At 39.9% G+C, this 17,728-nt stretch overlaps 1 protein-coding gene across 3 annotated transcripts in view; it reads right to left on the bottom strand.

Annotated features, from left to right (window-relative positions):
* Nucleotides 1-1,124: 1,124 nt before the first annotated feature.
* The window catches only part of alcama (activated leukocyte cell adhesion molecule a), a 55,206-nt gene continuing 38,602 nt past the window's right edge, over nt 1,125-17,728 (bottom strand). The window contains exons 7-16 of one of the 3 annotated variants that reach the window (XM_023404774.2): nt 17,080-17,204; nt 15,379-15,508; nt 14,516-14,628; nt 13,692-13,815; nt 13,215-13,336; nt 8,554-8,683; nt 6,741-6,767; nt 5,181-5,295; nt 4,659-4,768; nt 1,125-4,078 (exon numbers count right to left, since the gene is read on the bottom strand). In XM_023404774.2, coding sequence (XP_023260542.1) covers nt 4,684-4,768; nt 5,181-5,295; nt 6,741-6,767; nt 8,554-8,683; nt 13,215-13,336; nt 13,692-13,815; nt 14,516-14,628; nt 15,379-15,508; nt 17,080-17,204 — 971 coding nt within the window. In that variant the 3' untranslated portion in view covers nt 1,125-4,078; nt 4,659-4,683. The remainder of the gene's footprint in view (nt 4,079-4,658; nt 4,769-5,180; nt 5,296-6,740; nt 6,768-8,553; nt 8,684-13,214; nt 13,337-13,691; nt 13,816-14,515; nt 14,629-15,378; nt 15,509-17,079; nt 17,205-17,728) is intronic. The other 2 variants (XM_023404772.2, XM_087173560.1) reach the window with 2 other exon arrangements.

Genomic DNA, 17,728 nt, shown 5'->3' with positions numbered 1-17,728 from the left:
TTTTTTCTTTCAGGTCCTGAGTAGAACTATTTCCTGTTCACAGTCTATTATAGATGTGTTTTAGTATTTGTGGTTGAAATTACAAAAGAAATACAAAAGGCAAAAAGGGGCAAAAATGTCACTAAGGTTGCACAAGGGTTTAAGCTCACTGGTTCAACTCCAGTGACTGTATTCTTCCTGGTGGGACAGAGGCCAAAAGCTGGGACCATGCTGGATGGATGTGAGTGAAATAAATTTTTGTAAATACTATGTTTTACAAATGGCAAAATTCTAGAGCTCTGGGTTTTCACGGCAGCTGACTGGGTGAGAATGGTCCTCAGTCAGTAATTATGAATGTGTGTGCCATGCAGTGTTGTGCCAGTTCACACTTAAAAAGAATAGTTCAAGGTTTAGTTCATACAGATGAAAATGAACTAGTTCACATTCATTTGTTCCATTTTTTATAATAAATAAAGGCTGATATTCATTTTCAATAGAACCTCCTTCTACCCATCCATCACCAGCCCCAAATCATTGCCACTCCCAAACTAAATGAATTATTGTTTACCACTGACAGACATTAGTTAGATTTAAAATCTGTATATAAATATAATCCGTCTGAGTCTTTACTTGTTTGTTCATAAAACTGCTTCAAATGCTCAAACAAACTGGCTTCAGCAGTAGCAGATGCGTCTGTATCGTCTGTAATCTCTGGCACCAATAAACGTGTTCATGCACAACACTGGTGCCATGAGTGAAGTAATAACCATGTAGAGATACAATTTTAGGCATCAAAATGTTTTTCCCAGCATGAACATTAAAGTAGGAATGACCCCGCACGTGATGCAATGTGATGCACCATGTTGAGACCTGTTGATGTTACTGCCGGGTGGTCGGTGGTCACAGCGGTGACATGGTGGCAGATGAAGATGAGAGACATCAGAACCATAATTACAGAAAGATAGACTCAAAACTACATCCTACTGTGTATCTGTGCATACATATAGAATTATATTTTGTACCAGGTTTCCATGTCCATTCTCATGACAACCAGTGGTGCTCAGTAACACATTCAATTATAGACAATGCAGTGATTCAGTGGAGTGAAAAGTGGATTATTTATTGCCAAAAAACCCTCGGACATATTGTTTCCCAAAATGTATACACTTTATTGTCAAGAACAGTATAAAAAACAAAAGTGTGTATTTACAACACAGCTACAGTTGCAATCAAAATTATTCAACCCCCATTGCAAATAATGTTTGGCAAAATGTACAAACAAGCAGCTGTTTGCAATAAACAAATCAAACAAGAACAATTTAAATAGCTCAACACAACTAATATTACAAGTGGTTTCTCCAAATTCAACACAAAATGCCACTTTTAACTACTGCAGTCTCAAAATTATTCAACCCCTTCATGACAAGCATCTTTAGTTCTTAGTAGAGCCCACTTATGCTGTTATGACCTGCTGCAAACGTGATGCATACAACATTTTATCATGGGCAAAGGCCTTCAGTTCACTAATATTCTTGGGTTTGCGTGCTGCAACTGCCTTTTTCAAATCCCACCAGAGATTTTCAATGGGGTTCAAGTCAGGTGACTGTGATGGCCTCTCTAGTATCTTCCAGGATTTCTTCTGAAACCAAGCCATGGTGGACTTTGAGGTATGCTTGGGATCATTGTCCTGGTGGAAGGTCCAATGATGCCGAGGCTTCAGCTTCCTCACAGACAGCATGACATTTTCTCCAAGGATTTCCTGATACTTGATTGAATCAATCTTGCCCTCCACACGCTGCAGGTTTCCTGCACCAGAGGAAACGGAGCAGCCCCAGAGCATCACTGAGCCACCGCCATACTTCACTGTAGGCAGGGTGTTCTTTTCAGCGTATGCTTCATTCTTCCTCCTCCAGACATACTGCTGATCCATAGGCCCAGAAAGTTCCAGTTTTGTTTCATCGCTCCACAGAACAGAATCCCAAAACCTCTTTGGCCTATTTATATAGTTTTGAGCAAATTGGAGCTGACTTTTCTTGTGCTTTTGGGTCAGTAGTGGTGTACGTTGGTTGGTTGGTTTGGGCATGGAGCCCTTCAGCGTTTAGTATGCGCCTTACTGTGGAAACTGAAAACTCAGGAGAGGTGTGCTTGAGACCACACCTGATTTGCAAATGTGTGCTCTTATGAGGAATTCTAGTCATTTCTATTTTTGAGAGTGCAGTAGTCATTGAAAGTAGGATTTAGTGTTGAATTTGGATAAAATCCTTGTAATATTAGTTTTATTTAACTATTTAAACTGTTCTTGTGTAATTTGTTTATTGCAAACACCTGAACAATTTTGAATTTTGCCGATAAACCTAAAATGCAATGGGGGTTGAATAATTTTGATTGCAACTGTATGGCCTTTTCATCTTACCCTCTTTGGTTTCACTGCAGACCTGATTATTTGAAAAGGAACTAAAGGCAGGCATGGCATGTAGTTAAGCAAGTCATGAATATGAAACTATGTTTTCAGTAAGCTTAAATATTGTGAACTGAACAGTTGTAAACTGTTCACTGCACTATAAATGTGAACACAATTCTTGATTCCTCTCAAACTATTTTGTCAACAGTTTCTCTTTGGTAGGTCACTGGGGTGTTGCATTGTGGGATGAACCAGAGCAGAATGATGTAAACCCAGAGAGCCATCATCTTTATGCATCTCATCTAATCTGCCAGTCTTCATTTTGGGTTATCCTTCACACCACTGAGCTAAAATCACATAATCATACTAATGAGAACATTACAGCAGAAAACAAGCGCAGATACTGTCTAGTCTTATTCACTCTCATGTCTCCTACCATACAGTATCTTTTCAACACTTGGTGTCTTCAACACAGGCTTACAAGAAAGCATGACCTTGTATGCTGCAGTGCAGCCATTCAGGTACGCTATAAATACATCAAAAAACACAAAAAAAAAACATTTGGCATCAGTAAATCTCTTCCAAAATGAAAACATTAAAAAGAAAATAGAAAATCTGCTCCAGGACCATGACATGGTAGAGGAACTATAGCGCAGGGAGGAGAAGACATGAAGACAACAATGTAGTGTATCAAACTAAATCAAAAGTAAACAAACTCATTTAAAATAAACTTTCAAAAGAAAAGCTTTGGCAGAATATCATACTGTATCTCTTAAGTGTTGTACTTTTCTGATGACTTTTCATTACATTTTGCCTCATCAGATAAAATTATTTGTATTATAAAGGAATAAAGTCCCTCTTGAGACTCAAACAGTGTAAAGAGCTGAAGACAGAACAATTACTAAGAATTACTAGTGAGTCTGTCAGTTACAAAAACATGTCATTAGTGGCTAGATGTGTGACAATCTGCTGATATCCATGTTACATGTGCACAAAGGAAATTAGTTTGGATCACAGATACAATAAATTGCATGTATAGGTATCATTCATAGTACATCCAGTTCCTTATTCAGTATACTATTAACTCTTTACTGTCGTGGGAATCCATTGACTAAATATTTAAACAATCCATTTTCCAGTGTTTCAAAACCAGTGAACATGAGTCAGGAGGTCAAGAGATGTTGAGGTTATTCTCTGAAAAGTTTGAGGACAGTTTCAGTCGGTTATACAGCAGTGAAGTGTGTCTCTTTCTCAGCACAGCCAAACAAAGGCACTTCCACACAAAGTGCACAAAAAAGTAAAGTAAAATGAAAAGTAAAAAAAAACATTGGCATGCGCAGCCAGGGCATACACATGAGTCTGATTTGTTATACAGGCCTTAAGAAGTGTACTAGAAATTTACTTCAAGAAATTCAAGAACCCTAAAGGAAAAACTAGGTGGCAAAAAACAACAACGCAGCCTCATGGAATTGCTCAAACAAAACATAAGACGGAGCATTCGCCGGGAACACAAAAAACAAAATGACACTGTAACACAATGCAGACTCAATGCAGACCACAGACAGTGAGGTGGGACAGCAGGCTGTGGGCAGGACTTGGTGGAGAATCACTTGCTGCGTATGTGGAGCTTGATGGAGCGTGTTGGCAGCCAACTGGAGTCAGTATTTTGGATGCTGCTGGACTGCTTTGGACTGCTTCCTCCCCACAGAGACAATCATATAAATAATCATGAATTAACAATCATTTCAGTCATGTAAAATTTTAAACATATGATGCCCAGAAAACAGCAAGACACACATTAATTCACATTCACTCATCTTAAAGGCTAATTCCAGGTTATTATAACCTAGATCTTACTTTCTTAGCATTGGCCATCAGGTCATTCAAATATGACACCCACCAAAGTAAAGATCTGGGATCATGTTGATGTGATCAATAAAATCAGACTTGGCAAAAAGCTCCAGCGACCTGATATTTAAATGCATAGGGCACCAATTCCAGCACTCAAGCTGGTAGCTGGTAGTATGCTGAGGTTACATTTGAAGCAGGAAGTCAGTCCCCTTTTCTTTCTCTTCCAAATAAGTATGACTAAACTGTTTTCTTTTTGTTTGTTTAATATGATTATCTAACCGCTCATGTCTTGTCCTGTCTGACTTATTTTTAACAGTGAGTCTTTAACAGTTCATTAGCTGAGTACTAACATGAACGATGGCCAAACCTACCAAGACCTTCAAAAATAAGAATGAGATTGAACTTGATGAGGCTCTGTATTTCTTACCTCTTTCATCCAGCCTGAGCACTTTTTACACAGGGTGATTATTCTCCTCTAGTTTCTTGCTCTCCTCAGTTGTTCCCATCTCTTTCTCGCCGGTTTTCCAGCTTCCTTGTCTGTGGTGAAGACAGAATTGCAAAAGCCTGAGTTACCTCTGCCACAGACCTTCTCACCCTGCTCCAGATGCAGTCAGTCACTCCACTGCAGGCTGCGAACTCATCTGTTCAACAAACATTTGCCACTTTGTCCTCTGGACTCTCTGCTACGTGCTCTGAAAACTGATGGTTCATCCTCCTTTGAGGTGTGATAATTTTAAGGCCGACACAAGTTTATACAGTTTGTAGTCAGGCTGTAACCCTTGACCACCCTCCTGCTGGTTATTATTCTAACTCCACTCTCTGGGGTACAAACTGGTTTCTCCTGTTTGGAATGCAGCTATCAAGAGCAGAGCCACAAGGACCTGAGCAGGGACTTGAAATTGAAATCTAAAATTCAACTGTGCACACCAGTGTGCAGCTGTTGCTGTACCTTGAATTCTTTATGTACAGCCAGTAGATGAATCCCACTGCCGCAGCAGCTATGAGGAGGCCTGCCACGACGCCCACAATGAGCTTTGCCTGGTCCTCCGAATCCTCCTGGGACCCTGAAAACAGAGAGCAGTACTCTGCTTCAGCTGTAGCACACACACACACACTCACTCACATACACATGCACATAAAGGAATTCACTGAAAGACTTCGCTATGAGAACAGAAACCAAAATCACAGCATGTGTCCTCGGTCCTGCTCCATGCTAAGTTTTAGCTTGGACGAGACTACAGAGAGTTAAACACACCACCTTTTAAAACTTGCTTCTGTTCCACTAGTTTACTCTTTCATCAGCTGACACTTTATCACATGACCATTTATTGCTTTGTCTTTTGTTTATAAAGTAGTTCAATGAGTTGTTCTCATTGTTATTGTAGTGACATTAAAAGTGAGTGGAGTTTTGTTTATGTTCCAGGAAAGTATCAGCAGCACTCAATGAAATGTTGGATATTTCAAAGTAGATGTGTTTCATGCTCCTTTAATAGAACAGGAGAGGAACACTGATTAGACACAACATTAAAACCAGAGACCGGCTTTAATGAGGAGACAAGAAAATGCATTAATGTCAAAATACAATGCGACTGTTTTTGACATTCTGCTCCATGGAAGCCATCACCATTGTGTATAATTTGTATCCTCTACACTAACTTTTCACTACAGCCATACTGCATCTGCATCAGCCGCACTGAGTTACTGAAATCATGGTTTCTGTCTCAGCCCTGGCCACCCTTCCACTGTCTCATGCCAAACTTCACCAGGTGTCATTGATGTCCCATCCCAGTCATGTGACTCTCAGACCTGTCTCCTGTTCTCTATCACCAGACATCCCCCTTTCCAAACCTACACATCTGTTTCCATTTCTCTCATTAGCTCCCCTTCATATACTCCAACCCTTTCCCCCAGTTCTTCATGTACTCTGGACTTCTGTTGTCTTTCAAGCCATTCAAGACAACCTACCTATTACCTGTAACCTGTTCCTGATTATCTGTGAGCTTCTGTAATCATTTTATCTTCTAATAGACACTTCATTGCATCTGCCTGCATGTCTGTGTTTGGGTCTCCGTTGTTCTGAAACTTTGTCATCATTCAGCGACAAGTTTTTAGGTTAGAATGCTTTTTTTGCCGATTTACTGATCATGTATTTTTTAATGAAAATCAGCCAATCGTGATTGGCGGCCAATCAATTGGGCATCCCTACTTTCCTCAGTTGTTACTTCAGTAAACACTGTCAGACACATTCAACTGATCTCTATTTATTGATTTGTTTAATTTCTCTAATCTGCCCCAGACAGCTTGACTGAGCTTGTTTGAAGAAAAATCATAAAGATATAAAAGCTGGGATGAAGTTATATGTTCAGTCTTGTCTGTGTGAAGTGATGAATATTGGTCAGTTTATGCATGAAGAGAAAATGATGAGTGTTAATTTGGTGTATAGCCAGACAACAGGTTAATGAAAATTCTAGAAAATAAAAGATAAGGGCAAAGGAAAACAAAATCTTACCTCTTTCTTCATGTTCCTCCTTAAAAACTGAAATCAAACATAATTAAATTAGAACTCATAAAAAAAAAGCCAAAAAAAAACATACGTAAGCTGTTCGTCAAAGAAAATCCTGCACTGATTCTGTCTCACAAGATGAAATCAAATGTTTTTCTGACTACGTCTCACAACAAGCAAACTGTCTTGGAAAGAGGAAAGCAACAATTTACTATGCTTTAAGAACATATGCCAGACTCTTAGAATGCAGGAAAAAAAGACAAAAAGGAGGATTATCACAGGAAAGAAAGAATGAGGAGGAACAGCAGTGGTACAGCATGTATGCATGAGATGAAAGGATACCACTGTAGCATTAAGTGTTTGACGTGGCCTTTCAACATTTTTGGTTTTTTTTGTGTTTTCCATCCCAGTTTCTATAATGTAAGCATTCGGTGTAACTGATGCGCCTGCTTAAGTTTTACATAAACACATTCTGCAGCAGGTTGATTCAGCAAATTCCTGCTGTTGTATATACAGTAGGTTTAAACTATTGTAGAGAATGAAAGGGCAATTATATAGTGTCTCACATAGAGGAAAAAGTAAAGTAAAGTCTCATCACATCCAAAAACATAGTGCCTGTAACAGATGAGTACTGATCTGTGTTATTTCACTAAACCCAGAATACTGCATCATTTATCACAAACCCTCCAGCCTGCTGATAGAGACTTCAATTCTGGGGAAAACATGGTATGGTGGGGTACAGTGTGAATTCATTCATCCTAAATGAAGGAATTAATCCTGACTTTTTTCCCCTAAATTGATTTGATTGCTTTTCCATTGATCTTTGATTGTCTTAGTAATGACAAATAATACAACAAGACTTGGTCAAAACCTTGTATCTGTCTGGACTGTGTGTGGTCAATGAGTGAAACAGATGACATAGTTGAAAACTGTTGTGGAGCCGCTGTGAACAACAACTTTCAATGTAAAGTATCTAAAGTTGCTGGGAAAGTAAAAACTAACTGAAGTTGTTCTCATTTACACGTTTTTCTGTTTTTCTGCTGAAATTCATGTCTGTTGCCAGACATGAATTTCCCCAAGGGGATAAATAAAGTATCTATCTATCTATCTATCTATCTATCTATCTATCTATCTATCTATCTATCTATCTATCTATGTGGCCCATTAAAACTACATGTGGTCACTTTCAAGCTGCTGCTATAATCCTGATTTTATAATCACGACGTTGTGTGACAAAAACACCAAACACATCAGTTAAAGACAGTTAAAGGTTGTGCTGTCATTTCAGCTATATTTACTGTAATGTTAGAAGTGACAGATTGCCTTTCTTATTTAGTCTCTCACAGAGCCTGTCATTAGATTTGTTGTTAGGTACTTTTTTTAAATTTAAAAAAAGTCACTAAAGTGGTGTAAAAAAAATTAAAACTTGTGTCTCAACGCCGCCTGATGACATAACAGAAAATGCTGGCACCAAATCATTTTTAAAGAGCCAATGTGTGACACAAATGGTGTCACACACCCACTGTAACACTGTGGAGTCACAGTGGCAGCAACACAATCATTAAGACACCGGCAGCTTCTTTGTTTCGTACATAGCAGAAAAGCTGATGGCCAATCTACCTTGAATAAGGTGCATCCAGAGTGAAGTTTAATTTGACTCATTGGTCTCTCTGTTTTCTACTAATGTTACTGAGTCTAGTCTAATTAAAGCAAGTGAAAAGCTGTAACTTTAGTTCTTTGCTACATTAATGCACCTCTCATTTCCCACATTTGGGAAAATAAAGCCAACAAACTAACTTCCTGACAAGCAGGAACTTACCAGAGGAAACATCGATGGTCTTGATGTCCTCTCCCAGCTTGTTGCTGACCCTGCAGCTGACAGTCAGGTTCACATTTGGGATCACTGTGATTTTGTGGGTGGCCTTACCGTTTATGTAAGACCTCTCCTCCTGGAGGGGCAGAAAGACAGAAATAAGAGGCTTCAGAAATAATTGCAAAGGAAATATCACACAGCAGCCTCTCAGCTGTGCACACATTATGGACTTTTCCATTCTACTGAATATTTTGTATATTGCTATTAATGGGGAACAATAGGATGCTGGGAAGACAGATACTAAAATAAAAATAATAAAATACTGCAAATGTCAACATCACACAGGGGAGCTGAACTCTGCCGACACTGCAACTCATTTTGAATGCAGAAATATAAACAAACGAGGTTTCAATAGGGTCTTCACACCCTTCTGGCCCTAAAAATCTTCTTCCAATAAACCTGAATCATTAACATGACCTGCTTAAGATGAGGCCTGGAGTACTTCAGAATATCTTCAGAAGTACATTATTTATTAGAGTGAATGGTGTTCTGCTGAATGTCACCTGTACAGTGTGGAAAGGTTAGCTTGGCTATTAAAAAAAAAAAAAAACCCTCCCTCACATGCAACATTGTTTGCATTTCCATTGATGTCTTAAAGTCAGGGTCAGGCAGGCGCATTGCACCCGGGAGTGTTGTAAGTGCTGGTCAGTTAATTAAGGCCAGTAAGACCAACATAAATAACACAAAATACAAAACTAGAGAAGAATCAGTCAGGAAGGATACAGAGAAAGTAATTATCTGTGACCACCACATGCAAAACCATTCCCCTTTTGGGGGTTGTCCTGCTTTTGCCTCTCCATTGCACTTGTCACTTTCATTTGCACCAAAACAGGTGCTTCCTAAATGGACAGATTGATATCCCTCAAGTTTAACTGACTTGGTGTTATACTGTTATGATGAACCTTTCCCTTAATTTTTTTCAGCAGTGTACATCTAAAATTCTATATGTTTATTTATGTTTTCTTATTAATTGAAACATATATGTCCATTCCATATTTAAATTTATACCTAATATCACTTTCTTTTTTTTCAGGCTTGCCTTGAACATAGACTCGGGTCTGAAAAGTGAAAAGTCAATGCGGAAGTGCCTTAAACCTGCATTCTATAATTGACCATCAGGGGCGACTTCACCGTTGCAAGAAAATTCAGATTGCATTGAAGTATAAGAAAATGCCCTACTTCTCACTTAATTATTATCTCAGTAAATGTACCTAAGAGTGTATGGTGTCAATTGCTAATCTGAGTTTTCTTCAATACAACATTATTTGTATGTACATCATTTATTTTATTTATAAATAAATTATGGTCCCATTTAGAGGAAAATAGATTAAAAGCAGCGTATGCATTAGGGCAGGGTGTCATGGTCTCAGCCTGGAGGCTCCAGGGTTTTGGTGTTTTTGGACTTTCTTGGTTTGGTTTTCTGTGTTTTGGGTTTCTGTTCTGGGTTTTGAGTGTTTTCTGGTTTGGTTTTCTGTGTTTTGGGTTTCTGTTCTGGGTTTTGAGTGTTTCTGGTTTGGGTGTTTCTGGTGTCTAGTTTAGTCTTCCCTGTCTTGTGCTCTGTTTCCCCGTGCACTTCCTGTTTTATTTTGATAGTCATGTTGACCCAGTGTCTGAGTTGTAGTTTTGCTTCCTTTGGTTAATCATCCCTGATGTGTCCCACCTGTGTGTGCTTCCCCGTCTGTTCTCCATTGTTAATCAGTTCCGTTCCTTCAAAAAGCCCTTGCTCTGTCATGTATCATTGTTGGTGATGAGGTTTGATGGTTGTTTTGTCAGTGGCGGCGACCCATGTATGGATTTTGGTTCTTCGGTTAAAATAAATTCTTTGACACTGGTTCCTCCGCATCTGAGTCTCTCACCTTCACCCCTGCCTCATCAGATCCTTGACACAGGGCTATTCAACGTCAGTAGCAAGTGGGCCAAATAAGAAAATCACAGGGGTTGTGAGGGCCACACAGAATATTGATATTGTTGGGTCTGAGCTCTGCCTCATGGGCTGGACACCATAAATGTTGGATCTTCGGTTGCCTATAAATTTATTGGATATCATAAATTATATTTAATATTAAAAATATTAATATTAAATAACAATTTTAAAATTAATTAAAGTCCTCGGGGCACGACTGCCAACCTGGCCACCAGCCCTTGCACTCGACCGATCATAGCTGGACCTCCATCCGTAACCAACAAGCAAGCTTTTTGTAAATCCAGCTTATGCTCATTAAAAAACATGACCATCTTTTGAAAAATCCGTTCACCTGTAGTGTGTCCTCCAAGGGAACGAGCCCAAGTAGTTCCTCCTGAAAGCGCACTCCATCATAAAACCTCAAATAAATACACAGCTGTGCCATGTCGGTACAGTCAGTTGATAGATCCACAACGATAGACATAAACTTTGCTTTTCGCAGGTTTTCCAAAATCTTCCGTCCAACATCTTTTGCCAGTAGCTCACTCTGCGAAGAGTGAATGTGTCCGAGAGAGGCACTTTTTTTTAGTGTGTGTTGCTTTCTTTGACTTTTTTGTCAACAATCATTTCATCAATGACTGCAAGTGTAACAGATTTAAAATTGCACCGTTACACAAACATGCAATCGTTAACGGTCTCCGGCTCGGTAAAGGGCCTCTTCTGTCTGGTTAGTGTCCATGCTATGTGCACAGATGCTATCATGGCTCTCTCTTGTTCTATGCAAAAGCAACCGAGGGCACACTGCCTCCGTTGAAAAGACGCTGTGGAAAGATGTGCTTCGAAATAAGACTTGTAGTGTAGCTTCAAACTTGGTTTAATAACCACAGTGCAGAGGAGACCGTACAAACATACATCCGTGTGTGTTGACTTGAATACCCAGTAACGCACATGCACAGGATACCAGATTACTTCCTGAAACTACGGCATCCGTAACAGCTCAATATAGTTGTGAACAATTACTGATCTACAGATGCTAACAGTCCATTTACTTTCCTTTTCCATTCCTCCGAGCCCTTGAGAAAACTGTCACAAAATGAGCCATGATTCGACCTGTAGTGTCTCTTCACATTTTACTCTTTCATCACAGCAATGGATTCGCTGCAAAATAAAGACACAGGTATATTCCTCATTGCGGCTGGCAAAGTAAATAAATACTTTTCAGGCCATTCGCTTTGGAATTGGCAGTTTTCATAGTCAACTTTACGACGCTTTGGCTTTGAGAGAGACATTTTGCAGCTTATTGTTGGTGTCAGCTAACGCGAATGTCTCTCTGCATTAGGGCGTGTGCAGGGCTGGAATGGGACAAAAAAATTGTCCCCGGCAATTTTGGTCTGGACCTGCCCCCTCTAAATCGGTTGAATACCACCCACTACACCACACTTTGCAGCCCCCTTAAATATGCATACTGTGCTACAGCTGGTTTTTTTTGGGCCATGGACAAGTGTACCAGTATATTGACTTGCTCTTGACTGACTCCCTGGCAATCATGTGGCTGTGGAGTACACAATATCCATACTCAAATAGAAGTACCAGGAACTGGCAAAGAAAAAGTTCTGCTGGAATTATCAATCAATTCAAATTATTCAATAAAATTGAAGTATACAAGTATACAATCCTGAATTCACTATTCCATTAAAATGGAAAGAGTACATAAAAAATAAAGCAAATACAGATACTGTATAGGTACAGTAGACAAAGTAGCCCAGCGTTACTCCCTGACTTGTATGCTACCTTCTGCTTCCACTTTGGCTATACTCTCCTCCTGCTCACTGTGCTTCCCTGTCACACCTGCATCTCTTCCTGCTTCTCTGTCTGCTCTCTTCCTTCCACCTGTTGCTGTACGACGGCGCTGAAAGATGCCGTACAAGTTGAGACTGTTGCGGCCCCTGAGGCAAACATATGTGGGATTTTGGCACACTCAGCGGCCTCTGCATGTAAATTTATTTTTCGGGCTTGCAACTTCTCCGCACCTTCTTTCTTCCGTTTTTGATGTTGCTGTCTGTCCATTTTTATTGTCTCCCTCCTTCATCCACAGGCGTGTCGCTCTGAGTGGTTTTTCACACAGGACACAGAGAAGCCAGGGAGGGAGGGGTGGTATCCAAGTATGATAGGGACAACTTGATTGGCTGGTTGAGATCGTGGCGAGATCTGATTGGTTGCTGAGAACTTGAAGTCAGCTGATTACAAGGAGTGGGGTGAGAGAGGGAGAATAGAGATAGTCTTCCTGATTGAGTTTAGCTAAGCTTAATTTGACCAACCCATCAGCCCAGGGAGTAATGTAATGTGTGTTTGCAGAAACAGGGCTTCTGTTGTCACTCACTGCTGTCAGAGTACGGAGGTATTAAACGGCTAGTCAACTAGTTAGTAATGTAGACTTTCCTTTGATAACTTTACCTTGTTATGTGATGTGTCAGCTAACATTAGTTGTTGAACATAATTAATATTAAACCATTCCAGATGCAAACTCTGACAGGATCCTCAAATAACACTTTAATCGCACCACACTGCACTGTTTGCTGATATTTTGCTTCATTTTGCTATTTTTGCTGGAGCTAATTTCCCTCCAACACCAGCCTAACTTGACACATCTCGCATATATACACACACACTCACTACACACACACACGCACCCTCCGACACTTACGTTTGTGCTGTTCACACTCCACTGGAAGCTGGGCTCTGGCACTCCCTCAGCCTCGCAAGTAAGAACTTTGTGCTTAGCGTCATCAGGGCGGTGTTTGGTCAGGCCGGTGATCACAGGCTTCCCTGATGCAGACACCATTGTTTTCTTATGACATAACATTTCACACACAGGTATTTCAAGTAATGGAAACTAGGTTCATAAATGTTATGAGGTTTTTCCAGAAGAACAGATTGAATCTTGACTGGAGTCCTTATTGATCTTAACGAGCTTCAGTAATTAACGAGAGATGCACCTGACACTGCAGATACAGTATGCAAGCTGCCTCAGATGGAGTGATACTGTATTACTAAATCTTCGTTGAGTCAGTGTGAAGAGTTAGACATTTATAGTGTACCACTTGTTTTAGCCAACAGAGGAATTGACAATGAGACACACATACACACACACACACAGACAGACACACGGACTCTCACTCACCTTCAATGACCAGTTTAAAGCTCTGACGTCGTGTGAGACCGCTCATGGAGACCTCACATAAATAGAGTCCTGCATCAGCGTAGGTCAATTGGCTAAACTCTGGCTTCTTCACTGCTATTCCATTCTGAAAACCAGATTCACACTATCCATATGCATTCTAAAGCAGAGTGTACCTATAACTTTGATTAAATACAACAGCAATACACACATTCCTTTTTCATCCACTGTAATTTTCACTTGGCCCTACCAAGGACATCCTGTAAATGTATGAATGCATGATGTCAGTCTTATTATCCATCTGTTTTCTATGCCCAGTTCTGCTGTCAAGGGTCACAGGAAATACAGCAACCATAATGTGAGGCCAAATCTCTGCATCAATGTTGTATGATACAGACTGGAGAGTCACCTTATCTTACTTTGTATGTTTTATATTTAATTTACCAGATATATAAACTTTTTGCTGACAGATAAGCAAATTGAACACAGTTTCCCTTCAGGAACACTTATAAATCTAAATCTACTATCCAGTGTAGCAATGTATCATATTTTTTTGTAGTTTGGGCTCAGCTCTCTGTCAGACAGAAAATGTAGAATAAATGTTTTGGCTCTACCACTGAGCTCCTGAGGTGTTGAAGGAGTAACAAATCATCAGTGTCTGACCTCTGTACAGAGTATATACAGGTTCAGAGTGAGTTTCTGCTGTCGGGTTTGATTACTGACAGGAGAAGTTGGACAAACATCCTGCTTTTGTCGACTCTTTCATATCCTTCTATATTTCAATGCCACATTTTTCCAATCAACAGCCCCGCTCCAGTACACATTACCTTTGCCCATGTCACTTTAGCATCACCCGAGGCGTTCTTCTCCATCTTCACAGAGAAGGTGTCCCCTACTGTCTTCACAACCTTCCCAGTGAGACTCAGACTCAGGTCTAGGTCTGAGAAAACAAGAAAGAAAAATGATGACGCTGTGGTGTCCTACCAGTGGGCTGAAGCTGGGCATTCATTTTACTGCTTCTTATCAGAGCCAAAAAAGCTGCTATGATGCCATAACCATTCAACACTGATGTCGCAAGGTCCACTTTCTGACATAATTTTCTCAGCTTTTATGTCAACTAAATGATTCAACTTCTCCTCATTTAAACTCATCTATAAACTAGAATGAAAACAGAACACCCTTTTTCTCAAAGTTAAGGAAAGTGATTAAAATTCATGGATCCTAGCGATGGTATAACCTGATCGTAACAAACCATTGATTAATAAAAAACAAACAGATGTCACAACGTTTTGTTAGTATTTTCTAATATAATACAGCGTAATTGTCCATTAACCTTCATTAAGAACAGTCTTGTTTAAAACAAACAAGCCTCTGAGCTTCAGCGTAACACCTCCTACATATGCCTGTTGAGCAGCGAGGGTAAAGGCTTGAGATGATGATTTGCTGCTACAGCTGGTGAGATTTGTGTTTTTCTTCTTAATAATTTAATTCTCCTCCTCTCTGCATGGTACTCCATGCTCTGCCACCCTGCCAGGCTGGGCTCTCAAAGTTGAAAGTTGATTACTCTGCTTCGCCTTGTTATATACTGTATAAGAAGTTAAGGCGCAGTGAGGACAGCAGTCGGAGGTTTTTGTCTTTGCTGCAGCAGTGGCTTCTTGCCTAACGCTCTGCATGTGTCATGAGTACTCACAGCCAACATCGATGGTTTGGGAAGCTTGTAGGTCCTCGTTGTCAGACAGGGAGCATTTGTATTCACCCGCAGCCTCTCTGGTAATGTTAGTCAAAGTGTACGTGTTATTTTCCACCAGCATTTTCTGGCCCTGATGGAGAGAGAAGAGGAGGAGGAGCATGGAGAGGAGAGAGGCATTGTCAGCATCTGTCATTCTAATATAGTATCAAGAAATGAGAAAGACACAAAGAAAGACAGGAAGAAAGAAGGATGAAGACAGGAATCATTCTTTGAAAGAAGAATGCAATGAGGAGGTCTGCTTATATATATATAAAAAAATATGTATATACATGCTAAGTCAAGTCACATTGTCCAAACTCAGTGAAATGGAGGTCTATTGGACCAAACTGTGAATAATTTTTCATTGCATTCACACAAAACGCATTCAATGACCACATTTTCCAAATTCCATGAACTCTTTTCTTATTCATACTCCACCACCAGCAAAACACTTTATATTTGTAGCATATTTTTCAAATGCTAACACACTGTTTTCAAAACTGTTAAAAACACATGCAAAACAGAATGATGGCAAATTTCATGCTTTTCTGCAGTAACCATACTGAAAAACATAGAAAATCCTGGCTTTTCTGGACAATTCTTACAGTAAAATGTAATAGCTTTTTCTCAGTTGCTAACACACCAAAATGAGACAGAAAGCTAAATTTTTGAAACTGACAATAATAGAGCAAAACCTCAGCTCATGTCTCCAAAACTCTAGACACATTTTCACCTTTGCACCCAAATTGCAATTCAACATGCCGTTCACTCCAGCGAGTGAACAAAAGTTTAAGCTCAGTTTTACGACACGCCGCACTACTACAGACGGTACAGACGCATCTACTGTAACATTCTGGATTTTCGTCATGTTTCCTGTTTTATTTTGTAGTGTTAACCTCTTCTCGTGTCAAAGAACTCGGTATGTCCAGGAAAGATGTCTGTTCAATAACCAAACAGGGTACATACACAGCTATGTATAATGTAGAGTACTGTAAAACCCTGGATTTACTGTATTTCACAGAGTAATGGAGATGGAGTCCAGGTAAACTGTACATACATTCATCTTTGTGGATGAGGCTGGATTCAACCTGGCAAAAACTAGAACCCTCACAGTACTGTACAATATGAGTTATTATACTATACATGTTGTTGCCTGACTTTAAGTCAGTGTGTTATGAGTGACAACGTATGCTGAGTGAGAATTGTTGTCAGGTTCTGGTTGAACAAGCTTATTTTGAGACATATGAAGTGTTTTGATGGTTTGAGTGAGTTTTGGAGGTGAGATGAACTGTTTGGCCAAGATGCATGTTGCTAATGCAGACCGTATGAAGAGTTTGGAAAAAGTGGCTTCAGTATTGACCAATGCTTGTTAGCAATTGAAAAAGAAGCTCTAATTATTTCAAATTAAATGTTCGCACCTAAGGTGAGATTAATTAGTTAATTACTGTAATTAATTAAGACTTTTAAAACTCCAAAGCAATAACTTAAAACTCAACACTTGAAATGTGACCATCAATAACAAATGGTAGTTAGCCTTGTGTGTGCGTGTGTGTGTGTGCGTGTGCGTGTGTGTGTGTGTGTGTGTGTGTGTGTGCGTGTGAGTGTGTGTGTGTGTGTGTGTGTGTGATGGGTGTGTGTGTGTGTGTGTGACCTGGTACTGACCTTGATGTGGAAGAAGAAGGAGCTGGGTGGAGGGTTGCCATCAGCGTGACACTTGAACGTCACGTTACCTCCCTCTACAATGGGTCTCTTCGACAGAATTTCAAGGTTGACATTCTCCGATGGATCTGAGAAGTTCCGTGATCAAATCAAGGGAAGAAAGGAGTAGAAGAATAGAAAGCTAGCTTCAGTATCTTACAAATTGGAAACTCCCCGATGAACTTGCAATTGCTGAAGCTTCCCAAGATCCCTGCTTTCATTTATTGATTCCAGCCTCATCTGCTCTTCAGAGTTCATGGATGTGATCAGGAACACATTGACTGCACAGACTGTAATTCCCTGTTCCCAACCACAGCATGTTCACCGTGTCACCATTACATGCACTTTCCAGAGCCTTGAAATTGGTGTGCTACCATTTTTGGAAATAAGGACAACTCTGGCTATACTAAAGGTGCCTTGGAGGACTGTCACCCATGTCAGAGCCTAAATTACCCTCTCACGACGTGTATAATCAGAGCAGTTTACACTTCACAAACTGTAAAGTCAGTATTTCACTCAGTTCATTCAATTCAATTAATTCAACTCAGCCTTTAATGACATAAATCAGAAAGAATCTTGTGGAGCATAATTCTTATCTTGAATCATAGTGTAT

The sequence above is a fragment of the Seriola lalandi genome, unplaced genomic scaffold (assembly GCF_002814215.2).
Source record: "Seriola lalandi dorsalis isolate HSWRI2012SDOR001 ecotype SW California unplaced genomic scaffold, Sedor1 jcf7180002054256, whole genome shotgun sequence".
Classification (NCBI taxonomy): domain Eukaryota; kingdom Metazoa; phylum Chordata; class Actinopteri; order Carangiformes; family Carangidae; genus Seriola; species Seriola lalandi.
Note: the sequence above shows the minus strand (reverse complement) of the source record. Positions and strands in the feature narration are given on the sequence as shown.